The 13,751-nt window shown below is 48.6% G+C and overlaps 3 protein-coding genes across 3 annotated transcripts; 1 reads left to right on the top strand and 2 right to left on the bottom strand.

The window, feature by feature from the left end:
- Positions 1 to 485: 485 nt before the first annotated feature.
- On the top strand, positions 486 to 8,789 carry BDW43DRAFT_300473 (armadillo-type protein; the record flags this gene model as incomplete). Its single annotated transcript, XM_032044905.1, has 13 exons — positions 486 to 721; positions 799 to 3,310; positions 3,362 to 3,641; positions 3,695 to 3,882; positions 3,939 to 4,118; positions 4,179 to 4,589; positions 5,390 to 5,468; positions 5,553 to 6,016; positions 6,075 to 6,259; positions 6,308 to 8,172; positions 8,224 to 8,402; positions 8,463 to 8,580; positions 8,632 to 8,789. The coding sequence occupies 13 exons, from the start codon at positions 486 to 488 to the stop codon at positions 8,787 to 8,789; spliced, it is 6,855 nt and encodes a 2,284-aa protein (XP_031900154.1).
- Positions 8,790 to 10,303: 1,514 nt separating this feature from the next.
- vip1 (putative actin cytoskeleton protein (VIP1)) lies at positions 10,304 to 11,636 on the bottom strand. The gene is made up of 3 exons (XM_032042014.1): positions 11,483 to 11,636; positions 11,335 to 11,421; positions 10,304 to 11,235 (listed from the first exon to the last, which is right to left on the bottom strand). The coding sequence occupies exons 1-3, from the start codon at positions 11,563 to 11,565 to the stop codon at positions 10,596 to 10,598; spliced, it is 810 nt and encodes a 269-aa protein (XP_031900155.1). The 5' UTR covers positions 11,566 to 11,636; the 3' UTR covers positions 10,304 to 10,595.
- A 190-nt stretch (positions 11,637 to 11,826) lies between these two features.
- On the bottom strand, positions 11,827 to 13,714 carry BDW43DRAFT_91566 (uncharacterized protein). The gene is made up of 4 exons (XM_032050698.1): positions 13,188 to 13,714; positions 12,858 to 13,061; positions 12,726 to 12,799; positions 11,827 to 12,665 (listed from the first exon to the last, which is right to left on the bottom strand). Exons 2-4 carry the CDS (start codon positions 13,048 to 13,050, stop codon positions 12,006 to 12,008), a joined length of 927 nt encoding a protein of 308 aa, XP_031900156.1. The 5' UTR covers positions 13,051 to 13,061; positions 13,188 to 13,714; the 3' UTR covers positions 11,827 to 12,005.
- Positions 13,715 to 13,751: the final 37 nt, after the last annotated feature.

A 13,751-nucleotide genomic window follows, 5' to 3' on the forward strand; every position in this document is an offset into this window, starting at 1 on the left:
GTAGGAGGAGGAGAGGTGAAGGTTCATATCGGCATATAGAACCAATCCCCGCCATCCACCTTTAAAATAGAGAAGAAACGATGAAAAGGGGCCAGAAGAAGCTGCTAGAGAGAATTAGAGACAATGGCGTTAAATACGATAAGTATGTACTACTACTAGATATCTAGTGTAGAGGTTAGTACCTAAGACTGGGATTTTGGCGCGAATCAATCGTCTCCACACGACGTCAGCGTTTTGTGTGTTCCGCCGCTAAACACCGCCAACGAATGAAGTGTCTTTCCTTCTTCACACCTCACTTGTGAATGTTGGCTATCTTTGCCCAGCTAACTGCTTCTGGGTCATTCCTGCAGAATCCAATCGTAAACGCAAGTGATACTGTACTATCTCAGTACTGTCGTGGATATTTGCAACGATCTTGTGCCTGAGACGTACTTAAACTACTGGTATAGGAAAGGTTCTCTGAACAAACCTTTGATCATCTCCTAATGGCGCAGGCGGAAACTCTTGCTGCAACGCTGGCCAAGCTGAGCTTGAATGCGCAGGACCTTAGCGGGACGGCGTTTGACGCGCGACTTGCGGAGGAAGAAAGTGGTCAGTATCAGAGCCTGGGTCCTCGGCCAAGAGCCCGCCAAAGTGCCGCAGATCTTAAAAAGGAGCTGGAGACCGACTTCCTGACACCCTCATCCCAATTTAGCCCTGAATGGCTGAATCGGTTGCAAAGGTATGATTGACCTCTTATCATATACTTACATTTTTGAAGCCCCACCTTAGCTCTTTCGTCTGCTGACAATTTTGCAGACGATGGGATGTCTCTTCAGACTACAAGGACCTCTTTGAGGTCGCGCCAACCCAAACACGGACCATTGTTCGTTTTGACCGTGAAGGCCTTGAGGGGCGTGTTACTGGCTACCATGAAGTTACAGTTCCTGCCACCAGTGCAAATGCTAAGAACTCAACCTCTCTGCTTCGTCGACCAGCTGGTCGCGCAGAATTCGTCAGAGGCGCTGCTGGGTTCTTTCCCTTCGCCCCAGGCGGACTGGATGGTGTCGAGGCTATCGCTGAACTGGAATCCGAAGCACAATCGGCAGAAGGCTCGAGACCGGGCGGCAAGCAATCTGGCCTTGATCGGATCATCAACTTTGGCGCCGAGGGTGGCCTCTTAGAAGTTGCTCCAGGGTTTAGTCGTGGCCTAAAATTCGAAAAAGCAAAGTCCAAAGAAGCTGCCGAGAATGACCAAGAAGTCGAACATGTTCTCCAGCAGGAAGAGGCCGACCTCCCGGTTGAGAAGGATGACACGGCTTCGGACGTTGGAGGGGTGAAAATCGATGACGATGAGTTGAGTGGGGATGAGGAAGATATCGACTCCTTACTACCCGTTGAGTTCCCGGCATTAGAACCCCGCGCTCCTCTGTTATCGGGCGTCCAAAAGAAAGGTGGCAGGGAATGGGCCCATGTTGTGGATGTCAACAAAGACATTCCCAATTTCAGCGAGCTTGTACCGGATATGGCTAGGGAGTGGCCCTTTGAACTGGACACCTTTCAGAAAGAGGCTGTTTACCATCTGGAAAGTGGTGATTCCGTATTTGTCGCGGCGCATACATCGGCTGGGAAAACAGTTGTCGCTGAATACGCCATTGCTTTGGCTGCCAAGCATATGACAAAGGCTATCTACACATCCCCTATCAAAGCCCTCAGTAATCAGAAGTTTAGGGACTTCAGGACTACTTTCGATGATGTTGGTATCCTGACGGGTGACGTCCAGATCAACCCAGAGGCTAGTTGCCTAATCATGACTACTGAAATTCTCCGAAGTATGCTTTACCGTGGAGCAGACCTGATTAGAGATGTCGAATTTGTGATCTTTGACGAAGTACATTATGTCAATGACCTCGAAAGAGGTGTCGTTTGGGAAGAAGTAATCATCATGCTCCCTGATCATGTCACACTGATCCTCCTGTCTGCCACGGTCCCTAACACCCATGAATTTGCCTCCTGGGTGGGTCGCACAAAGAAGAAGGATATTTATGTTATTTCGACTGCAAAAAGACCTGTCCCACTTGAGCACTACCTGTGGGCCGGTAAAGATAAGTTCAAGATCGTCGACTCAAATAAGCGATTCCTAGAAGGTGCTTGGAAAGAAGCAGATAATGTCATCTCTGGCAGAGATAAGATCAAAGCTCAAAAGGCTGCTGAGGCTCAGGCTCAATCCCAAGCTCAGAGAGGAGGTCAGCAGGGAAGAGGTCGCGGCCAAGCTCCTGGTAGAGGTGGCCCTCGTGGCAATTCGCAACGCGGAGGTGCTCAGCGTGGGGGTGGTGGCCAGCGTGGGAGGGGACAGCCAGCCCCTCGGGGCACTGGGAACATTGCTCGTACAGGAAGAGGTGGGGGACGTACAACGGCTGCACAAGACAAAACTGTCTGGGTACAGCTCGTCCAGCATCTTCGCAAAGAGAACCTGCTCCCTGGTTGCATTTTCGTGTTCTCCAAGAAAAGATGCGAAGAGAATGCCGACTCACTTTCGAATCAGGACTTCTGTAATGCTTCGGAGAAAAGCCTGGTACATATGTTCATCGAGAAGTCACTTACCCGACTTAAACCTGAAGACAGAACGCTCCCACAGATACTTCGACTTCGCGATTTGCTAAACAGGGGAATTGCTGTTCATCATGGAGGCCTCCTACCCATTATGAAGGAGATTGTTGAAATTCTGTTTGCTAAATCATTAGTCAAGGTTCTCTTTGCAACAGAGACGTTTGCCATGGGACTGAACCTGCCTACTCGTACGGTAGTCTTTTCTGGGTTCCGTAAGCATGATGGTAAAGGTTTCAGGGATCTGCTACCGGGTGAGTATACTCAGATGGCTGGACGTGCCGGGCGAAGAGGTCTTGACACTGTCGGCTACGTGATCATCACTAGCACAGGTAAAGATGAGGCTCCCCCTGCCGGTGCTTTGAAGCGGATGATCCTCGGCGAACCAACCAAGCTTCGATCCCAATTTCGGCTTACTTACAATATGATCCTGAACCTCCTGCGTGTCGAGGCTTTGAGGATTGAAGAGATGATCAAGCGCAGCTTTAGCGAAAATGCAACGCAAGCTTTGCTTCCGGAGCATGAGAAGCAGGTTCAACTATCAGAAGCCAGTTTGGCGAAAATCAAGCGCGAGCCTTGCGATATCTGCGACATTGATCTTGTAGCCTGTCATGATGCAGCTATGGAGTATGGGAAGCTGACAAGTGAGCTTTACGTTGGATTGCTTGCCTCGCCCGTCGGAAAGCGTCTCTTTTTGCCTAAGCGGCTGATCGTTTACAGAAAGGTACGCTTAGCAGACTTATCTTCTGGTTTTCCATTGCTAATTACTCCGCAGGATGGGTATCGGACGGCTGGTATCATTGTCCGAGAAGGAGTTGGAGGAGGACCTACGCCGACCATACAGGTTCTTGAAATCGGCAAACTGAGTGGCAGACGCCATCCAAGTGACATTCTTCCCTTCCTTTCTAAATTCCGACATCTATTCCAGATTCTGCCAACCCGTGGGGCAGATATGACCTTGAAAGTGTGCAAGATACCGCTCTCCGATCTTGAATGTCTCACCAACACCATGGTAAAGCAAACTGGCCCAACATGGTATCTCAATATCAAAAAGGGTATGTAGACATTGGTCATGCTACTGCAAACGGAGCTAATGAGTTGTACACAGAGGCCATTAAGTTTGCCGATAAAGAGCTGTCGAAGTATTGTGGATCGTGGACAAGCACGGCCTGGGATGAAATGGATTGGGCTCGAATCAAAGAACTGCAAGTGAGGGATATACTAGAAAAGCGACAAGCTCAGGCAACAATTGCTGAGTCCTGTAAATGCTTGCAGTGTCCGGACTTCTTGAAACATGTATGTGAACGCCCTGTGCCTGGAAAGCCAACCCCGCCCATGCTTACAATCAACAGTTTGAAATGCAACACGATGAATGGCAGGTCAAGGAGAATATTTCACAGCTGAAGCAACTGATGTCCGATCAAAATCTTCAACTTCTACCAGATTACGAGCAGCGTATCCAGGTGCTGAAGGAACTAGGATTCATAGATGAACAGTCTCGTGTGCAGTTGAAAGGGAAAGTAGCGTGTGAGGTAGGGTTTGGTATCTCCAGGAAGGTGACTCTGGCCTTTTTTTACTAACGAGTTGGCTAGATTCACTCGGCTGATGAGCTTGTTTTGACGGAGTTGATACTTGAGAACGTCTTGGCTGAGTACGAGCCCGAGGAGATCGTCGCACTACTATCTGCCTTTGTCTTCCAGGAGAAGACCGAGAATGTCCCTACACTGACACCTCGCCTGGAAAAGGGCAAGGAAGCGATCGTTAGGATTTCAGAGAAAGTCAATGACTTCCAAATTCAATACCAGGTCATTCAATCTAGCGAAGACAGCAACGACTTTGCCAGCCAACCACGATTTGGACTGGCGGAAGTTGTCTACGAATGGGCGAAGGGAATGTCTTTCAACCGCATCACCGATCTCACTGATGTGATGGAAGGCACTATCGTTCGGACGATTACTCGTCTGGACGAGACATGTCGAGAAGTGAAGAATGCGGCGAAGTTAGTTGGAGATCCGTCATTATATACTAAGATGCAACAGGCACAGGAACTGATCAAGAGAGATGTGATTTTCGCAGCATCTTTGTACATGTAGTTAGAGAGGTGACTAAGATTAACCACGTGGATATTTATTTTTGTTTGTTTGTTTGGATTTCAGATGCAAAAGGCTCTTGTTTTATTTATTCTTCATTCACATACAAAGAGATTATCTTAGCATGTTATCGAATAGAATACTTCAAAATAAAGATTCCCCTCCCCGGGGTCGAACCGAATGGAGAAGCGTTTCATTTCATTCTGCCGGCAAAACCGACGCAAACCTTGGATCTTTCGAGCTAGTTTGGGAATTTTTCCTTCCTTTCCGGGGCAAAATATTCAGGAGAAGCAAAAAATTCTCTTACCGCGCGTGGCGGCTAGCCCTCTGATTAGCTGTCATAGGCGCGGGGCGGGCACCGCTTGAAAATCCACGAGAAAACCAAACCAAACCCAACAAACCCGATGTGCACTTTTGCACTCTACACTTTCCTACTACAACGTCTCCCCGCTACATATCTCGCCCGCTTTTCCTGTCCAACCGGGCATCTTACTACGTGACGGGGCACTTATAATCCGGAGATTGATTTCTGTTTGCCGGGGGTTTGGTGCGAGATGGATGTTACAGCTCTTCGGGACCGCATACAGTCAACGCTCGACCCAAATGCGGATAATCGCCGTCAGGCTGAATTAGATTTAAAATATGTATGTGGTATACTTGTGGATGGATTTGATTCTGGCCTATACTCATACTCCTTTTTCCGAATAACGTAGGCCGAGACACAGCCCGGCTTTATAAATGCGCTTCTGGATATTTTGCAAGGGGAACAAAATAATGCCGTCCAACTCTCGGGTACGTTTTTGTCAGCCGGATTTTTTTTCTACTCTCCTTTTTTGTCTGAGAAGTATATCCTAACGTCGAGGCGGTTTGCTGTAGCCGGTGTCTACCTGAAGAACCGTATTACCCGTGGTTGGTCTACCGCCGTCGAAGAAAATCCACTGCGCACACCGATCCCTGAGGGGGAGAAACCCGGCTTCCGCGAGAGGCTGATTCCGGCTTTGGTATCAACGCCTCCGAACGTTCGCGCACAGCTTGTCCCACTTCTCCAGAAGATCCTCCAGCATGATTTCCCCGAGCAGTGGCCGGGTTTCTTGGATATCACCCTCCAGTTGTTGGGCACCAATGATGCAAGCTCGGTCTATGCTGGTCTGCAATGTCTGCTGGCCATCTGCCGTGTGTATAGATTCAAGGCCGGCGAAAAGAGAGAGGAGTTTGATAAGATTGTCGAGCATACGTTCCCCCAGCTACTCAACATCGGCTTGAAGCTTGTCGACGAAGAAAGTTTGGAGGCCGCTGAGATGCTCCGGATTGTCGTCAAGTCCTACAAACATGCTATCTATGTGGGTGGACTGGAATATGGAGAATGGGAAATGATTCGGATCGACTGACAATGAATAGTTCGAGCTCTCGCCGTTCCTGCAAACACACCAGGCTACTGTCGACTGGTGCACACTGTTCCTTAGAATTATCGCCAAAGATCCTCCTGCAAGTTCTATGCTGGAGTCCAAGGAAGAGAGGGAACTCAACCACTGGTGGAAATGCAAGAAGTGGTCGTACGCCAACTTGAACCGTCTATTTATCAGGTGAGTACTTTGCGTTGCGAGACATTGGCACTATCCTAATTGTTATAGATACGGAAACCCCACTACAATGACCAAGTCGAGCAACCCTGATTATAGCCAGTACGCTAAGAACTTCATCGCCAACTTCGCGCCAGAAATTCTCAAGGGTTATCTGCAGGAGATTGATAAGTGGGTGTCCAAGGGCCAGTGGCTTAGCAACCCTGCCCTTGCCTACACGTTGGTCTACATGGAGGAGTGTGTCAAACCGAAGGCGATGTGGGACCATCTCAAGCCACATATGGACAACTTGGTCGCTCATTTTATCTTCCCCATCCTGTGCCAATCTGACGAGGACATCGAATTGTTCCAGACCGACCCGTCTGAGTATCTTCACCGCAAGCTGAACTATTACGAAGAGGTATCCGCGCCTGATGTTGCAGCAACGAATTTCTTGGTTGCTCTTACGAAGAATCGCAAGAAGCAGACGTTCTCGATCCTTACATTTGTTAACGGTGTTGTCAGCAAGTATGAGTCTGCACCGGACGACCAGAAGTTGCCAAGGGAGAAAGAAGGTGCTTTGCGGATGATCGGTTCTTTGGCCACTGTGATCCTAGGAAAGAAGAGCCCCATCGCGGACCAGGTCGAATACTTCTTTGTCCGTCATGTCTTCCCTGAGTTCCGCAGCCCCCACGGGTTCCTCAGGGCTCGTGCTTGTGACACTCTGGAGAAGTTTGAGCAGCTTGATTTCCAGGACCCGAACAACCTTATGATCATCTATCGCAACATTCTTGAGTCGATGACCGATTCTGAGCTTCCTGTCAGAGTTGAAGCGGCGCTTGCTTTGCAACCCCTCATCCGCCACGATATTATTCGCACATCGATGCAGCAGAACATTCCTCAGATCATGCAGCAACTTCTCAAACTCGCCAACGAGGTCGATGTGGATGCCTTGGCCAACGTTATGGAAGATTTCGTCGAAGTGTTCTCTGCTGAGCTCACTCCGTTCGCTGTAGCATTGAGCGAGCAGCTCCGTGACACATACATGCGTATTGTTGGTGAGCTTTTGGAAAGAAACGCTGCCAAGGGTGATGATGAATACGGCGACTTCTTAGATGACAAGAGCATCACTGCCCTAGGTGTCTTGCAGACTATTGGTACCCTCATTCTCACTCTGGAGAGTACACCTGATGTTCTCTTGCACCTTGAAACAATCCTCATGCCCGTGATCAGCATCACGCTCGAGAACAAGCTCTACGATCTATACAACGAGATCTTCGAGATCATCGACAGCTGCACCTTTGCGTCTAAGTCTATCTCGCCCACGATGTGGCAAGCTTTCGAGCTTATCCATAAGACCTTCAAGGCGGGTGCCGAATTGTACCTGGAGGACATGCTGCCTGCACTTGACAACTACGTCGCATATGGCTCCGAAATGATGGTGCAGAACCCAGCGTATCTTGCGGCCGTTGTCAGCATGGTCGAAGACATCTTCCGCGATGAGAAGGTTGGTGGTGTAGACCGGATCTGCGGTTGCAAGCTAGCAGAGACTGTGATGTTGAACTTGCGCGGCTGCATTGATCAGTTCCTTCCTCTGTTTATCGAGTTGCCAATGCGCGTTCTCGACGCCGACGAGGCGAAGACCAAGTCCTACCGCATCCACCTGATTGAGATGGTCATTAACGCTATTTATTATAACCCTCTTCTCAGTCTTCAAGTTCTGGAGGCTAAGGGCTGGACGAACAAGTTCTTCAGCACCTGGTTCTCCAACATCGACAACTTCCGGAGAGTCCACGACAAGAAGCTGTCCATTGCGGCTATTAGCTCTCTGCTGACATTGAATGCTGGCGACGTTCCTGCCAGCGTGCAGCAAGGTTGGCCTAGATTGCTCCAGGGGGTGACCAGGCTTTTCCAAACGCTGCCTGCTGCACTTAAGAGTATGTTTCTTCCGTTTTATTGACAATAGAATTTATATTTACAATATACAGATCGCGAGGATGCCACGAAAGAATCAGACTTCACCTTCGACGAGGAGGAGGATGAGAACGACGAGGATAATGACTGGGATGGCGAGGTTGAGTGGACCGATCAGGATGAGGCTGAGACTGGTCTCGATGGCGATGTTCCCGATGAGAGTGCCGCATACCTTGACTTCTTGAATAAAGAGGTGAGGGATTTAATCTCCCACGTAACTTGCAAAAGTCTTATTGACTGACTGGGTAATTAGGCTCAGAAGTTTGGCTCCTTCGCGGACGACGACGAGGACGATCTAGACGAGGAAAGCTTACTTGAGACGCCACTGGACAAGGTCGAGCCGTATGGCCTATTTAAGCACGTCTTTTTGGGTACGTGCTATCCACTAGGTATCGAGGTCTTATCAATTAACTGTATTGCAGGTCTCCAACAAGAACAGCCGCAGCTCTATGAAAACCTGACAAAGATTCTGAACGCGGAGGAGCAGCAAGTGCTACAGGCTGTTTTCCATGAGGCCGATGCCAAGGCCTTGGCTGCTGCCAACGCGGAAGCCGCTGCAGCTCAGACCAACGGAAATTAAAAAATATAAAAGAATTAAAAGACGCCAGCAGATCGACGAAATGAGCCAGTTGACTTCTGTTGGATGCCGATGACGATATAAAAGATGCTAATCCAGTTTGAATGTCTGTTTTTATTGGAGCAGCTTTCGCTTTTTTTGAGATATCTCAGGTCGCCGGACTAGTAGAGCGACAGGCTGGATACGCTATAACGCCTTTTTTCTTTTCGTTTTCTTTTGTTGTTTAGATCATTTCCTTTTTTCTATGACACAATCATTGCGGTTGTCTATGACCTTGGTTGTCGTTTCTCCGAATGTCCCCAAAAGTCTTCTCTTCGCTATTCCTCATGCCAATTGTACTCCACGCATTCCCAGACGCTGATATCCCCAATTAATCCCGTCGGTTGACCGATGCCCATACTCCAGACCACACGAATCGTTTCAATTCCATGCTTGGGAGATGACCAAAGACCAATTCATAAAGAAATATCAAAAGAAGCCGGAAATCATATCCGTTACGGGTTCCATCTTTTCATGGCCGACCTCGCATGTTAAATTAGATCACGTGACAATAAATCAAACAGAACCAAACGATCTGATATATGACGCAATGACTGGCCTCCCTCTTCCTTCCCTGTCCCTACATATTAGAGGACAGACAGATGTCCGACCACTGAGATAGGGTTCAACAGGTCAGGTAATATACCATATACACAATGTGCCATTGCATCACAGCCCCAAACAATCCCGACCTCGACAGTCTCGAAAGCGAACGATAAACAGTCCACAATCCACCAGTGGAACCAGATACCAGATAGACGTCATGATGATATACCACAACGAGCCCAACCCAGTTTGAATCATTGCTCCTGAATTACTTAAACTCTTCCAATTTCCCCCTTCTACACTCCTAACCTCTGATCTGAAATTAGGTATCTGTCTCTCCTACCAGAGAAATACTAGGTACGAGAAACCCCCTTAGTCCGTCTTTTAACCTAACTAACCCCCCCCCCCCCTCCCCAGAATCCATCACATACAAACAACCCTTCTTTACCTCTCCTACTCCAATCGATCGAAAACCAAAATAAAAATGTCCGCTCCCCGCTCAGGCCGCCAGTCCCCGCCACCGGAGCACCAAACCGGCGCCCAGCAACAGGATCCCCCTTCTTCCGGCCACACATCGCAGGGAATCCATAAGGATACGTCAGGAAGGTCTCAGGTTGAAGGGCTTACGAGTAACCCTAAGCATCCCTTGGAGGATATTGAGGCAAAGAAGTTTGAGAAGGGGCCGGGGAATACGGTTTGAGTTAGTATGATTTGGAGGTTATGATTATATGTAATTATATGATGGGTTTATTTTTTGGGTTGCTGTTAATGGAATGATTGTTCTTGGACCCTTTTTCCCCCATGGTATGGTATGTATGGGTGATGGGTGTGATTTTATGTGGTAGTAGGGGTAGGTAGATTTTGTATAGATTTCCTACATCAGAGAATGGGGGGCCGGTTTAATTCTTTGCGGTATGTCTGGCCTTGTTGAAGGTTGCTATCGCATGATATGTCATTATGTTGTGGCTGTGGATGGATATTTTACTTGTAGACTTAGTGATTATGTGTAGATATATGTAATTTTGGTAGATCGGGTAATTGCCATTCTGCAGGTGGGTACTAAACACAGTGGTATTCAAAGAACAACTGATTAGAATAGCAGCTATTTTCACAAAAGCCTGTCCCAGACGGCTTGTTCAAACGTGCACGCCAGAACACAAAAAAACAACAACAGTAGATTTAAATCAGACACCATCCCAATTTAATTTCCGTATATCCTTATCCTTATGCCTTGGGCTCTGCTGGCGCGGCAGTTCCGGCAGGCTGAGTCGCCGCAGGTGCTGCAGCAGCGGGAATGGCGCCAGTGGCCTCTGCACCGCTGGCAGCTGGGGCCCCACCCTCCTGAGTGGTCTTTCCGGCCTTCAAATCTGCCAGGCGTCTGGCCTCAGCGTGGATGTCCCGCACCTGCTTATCTGTCTGGGAGTAGAAGTCACGAAGCTTCCGACCCGATGGCGTACCAAGAGCCTTTTCGAAGTAGGAGTGGAGTCCACGCCAACCAGAGGCAGCCTTGTCGCTAATCTTATAGCTTTCATCGATTCCTCTGGCGCGGTCCGTGGCATGGTACTTCTGGTCAAAGTTGGAAAGGGCCGAGGTGAAGCGGCTGGAGAAGCCATGCTTCTGATCGAGAGAAATAGCCTTCTGGATAGCGTTGTCGCTCAGTACATAGCCATGCGCAAGGTATTCGGCGACAATCCGAGATTTGGGCTTGTCTTCCTGATCAATCTCGTGGCTGTTCTCATCCTTCGCTTCTCCTGCTGCTGCAGCGTGGGACCCGGCGATGTCATCGAGAGTCTGGGCGGCCTGGACGTGCACGGCAGAGCTTCCTAGCTGGGTCTGGTCCAGAAGCAAGGCAGTCTTGGCAGCTCTGAGGTTATAGTCAGCGAGTTTGATTCATGATTTGTTCCTCGAGGGGACGTAGAAACGAATTCCAAGGGTCGGTGGGCTAGTGCGGGGTTGGACTTACGCTTCCTTCTCAAATGTCACCGTTGCGGACTTGGGAGCATCTGGCTCGCCAGAAATTGGAGTTACAGAGATAAAGGTAATCTTTCCACTAATAAACTATCAGTCAGTCCCGTAGATTCCCCAGAAGAACACAAAGCGGGTGATCTTACCAGAAGCTGAAGAAGTCCTGGACTTCCTTCTCAGTGGTGGTGGGCGCAATACCCGAGACATGGACTGTGCTGCGTTCAGACATAGTAATGATAAAATGTGGATTTTGGTTCAAGTCGGTGTTTTTGAGAGGGGTACAATCGAAACTGCAAAAAGATTGGAAATGATTGCCAGGGGAAGTTCAGGTCTGGAGTATTTATTTTGGTGGTGCAATCCAGCCACAGCTATGACGTGACGCATAGGAGGGGCACAGTGTTGCACAGCCACAGTGGGGAGTCGTCATCCCGCATGTGAACTATGATTATTTTGATAGCTGGTGCCAGAAGGCAGAAGTATTTTCCATAAAAATAGCTTTTACTATTTTTCGCAGAATAGATCGGCGGGCAATTAAAGCAAACAAGTGAAGGGAAATGTAAGAAGGTGAGAGAAGATGAGTCGTTAATTCCGTAGCACTTATCTGAAACCAATTCTTGTTCCCTTCCTTCCTAAATAACAAAATTCAACAATGATAAGAGGGTCTTTTCGCTAATTTAACTTCGTACCACCCGCTCCTGTTATGGAAGCTTTGTCCAATTCATCTGTGTCTGTGGAAATGGTGCCAGTTGCCGTTTGATTTGTCGAAGCCGACTCTCGTTCTCGGTGCTCTCTAAGGATCCCCTCGAGATCTCGAACACGGCGCCGTAGTCCTTCATTTTCGCGCTTTAGTGCCTCCAGCTCCCCACGCTGTCGTGCTATCTCATCCGGGCGAGAAACAGAAGTAGTTCGCGACCGTTGTTGAGAGAGAGAGTTGCGATGGGAGGTGTGATTCGAAAACTGATCAACTTGCGGCTGCTGTACCGATGCTGTGGGAAACAGTGGTAGTGCTCCTTCCGACTGACGAAGAGAGGTCAAGGATGGCTCTCGACTCCGACCTGGACGTGACGAAAGAGGAATATCTCGCAACGGTGCGATCCCAGCACCGCTTCCTGTTCTTGACCCTTGGACGGCTGGAATGTAGGAAGCGCTCAGGCTTGAAGATGAACGATGCCGTCGTGATGCTGTGGGATACGCCGAGGCATTGAGGTAGGAGGAAGAGTGCAAACCATCTACCGGGTCATTGAGGGTAGCTGAGGTGGAAGAAGTTGTCGATGCTACAGAAGCAGTTTGTTGTCGAAGGAGAGACAGCTCTCTCGATAGGCGATTAACCTTAGCCCAAGTTAGTATAGCTGGATATGTTTAAAAATAGCCAAAAAAAAAAAGCAATACCATTGCCTCTTGTTCTTGTTCAACCATTGAGTGAATGTCGGACGGTGTAAGAGGCTTTGGATGGCGCAGAGGGCCTAGAAGTATCTCAGCTTAAGAGCTCCAATCCCGAAGATAAGTTCTCCAACAGCTTACCGGATGCTGATCTTACGCTATCATGATCATTTTCTCCAGGAGGAGAACTCCCGGAATACGCGACCGGGGCAAGTGGTAAAGCTGGAGGACTCATCATTTGCGACGGATGTCGAGAAGAGAGCGGTGACGATGTAGTGGCTGGCTGCATGGCTGTGGCAGCACGGGGCCGCGACCTTGGAGAAGAAATGGACATCGACACCAATTCTGGAGCCATGGTTTTCAGGGGGGCTTCGATGGAACGCAAAAGTGGAGCAAATGCGATGAGGATATGAAAGAAACACGGGGCGATGGGACAGTTGAAGTACTAAGAAGCGAAGGGGTCTAGGTTACCATCCAAGAGGAAGAGTTTGTATATTAGAGTGACGACAAGAAAGATCCTCTCCCCCCTTGATTGAGATTCCAAAGGGTCAAAGCATACCAAGCCCAGGGTCACTCTCGGAGTTTGAAATGAGAAAGAGGAAAAGAAAGAAAGGAAAAATCTTAGCCAGAAACCTTAGTAGTCGTGTGGAAGCATGAGACCTGTCAACATGACGGAAGGTCTGGTGAAGTTTTTATATCCGTCTTGGGACTATTGTTAAGGTTATGATTACTTTTCCGGAGCCAAAGCTTTATTTAGTCACTAGTTGACATAAACAATGAAACGACAGGGTTGAGAGTCCTTGAAACAGTGCTGTCCGAAGATCCGCACTAGGATACTTGTATCAAATGGATTTGGTTGGTCCTAGAATCCACCAGCATGTAGCATAACCTGTCTCTCTCTATACGGTCGCTTACCGGTTGGCTATGAGAGGGGTATACGGTACTATTAGTAGCAATATTAGGATCTATTTTGGTAACCATTCCCTGCTAAAGTAAACATGATATATATTTTTGTCTACTTCGCCCCGTCTCGAC

Source organism: Aspergillus alliaceus, assembly GCF_009176365.1.
Source record: "Aspergillus alliaceus strain CBS 536.65 unplaced genomic scaffold BDW43scaffold_23, whole genome shotgun sequence".
Taxonomy (NCBI): domain Eukaryota; kingdom Fungi; phylum Ascomycota; class Eurotiomycetes; order Eurotiales; family Aspergillaceae; genus Aspergillus; species Aspergillus alliaceus.

What these genes read in the sequence shown, in the direction of transcription:
- BDW43DRAFT_91566 (XM_032050698.1), bottom strand. Translation starts at nt 13,050, where the DNA reads ATGTCCATTTCTTCTCCAAGGTCGCGGCCCCGTGCTGCCACAGCCATG. An exon ending in TAGCGTAAGATCAGCATCCG is followed by an intron (nt 12,800 to 12,857) that starts GTAAGCTGTTGG and finishes AGATACTTCTAG; the next exon opens with GCCCTCTGCGCCATCCAAAG. An exon ending in AACAAGAACAAGAGGCAATG is followed by an intron (nt 12,666 to 12,725) that starts GTATTGCTTTTT and finishes ACTTGGGCTAAG; the next exon opens with GTTAATCGCCTATCGAGAGA.
- vip1 (XM_032042014.1), bottom strand. Translation starts at nt 11,565, where the DNA reads ATGTCTGAACGCAGCACAGTCCATGTCTCGGGTATTGCGCCCACCACC. An exon ending in CAGGACTTCTTCAGCTTCTG is followed by an intron (nt 11,422 to 11,482) that starts GTAAGATCACCC and finishes ATAGTTTATTAG; the next exon opens with TGGAAAGATTACCTTTATCT. An exon ending in GTGACATTTGAGAAGGAAGC is followed by an intron (nt 11,236 to 11,334) that starts GTAAGTCCAACC and finishes CTATAACCTCAG; the next exon opens with AGCTGCCAAGACTGCCTTGC.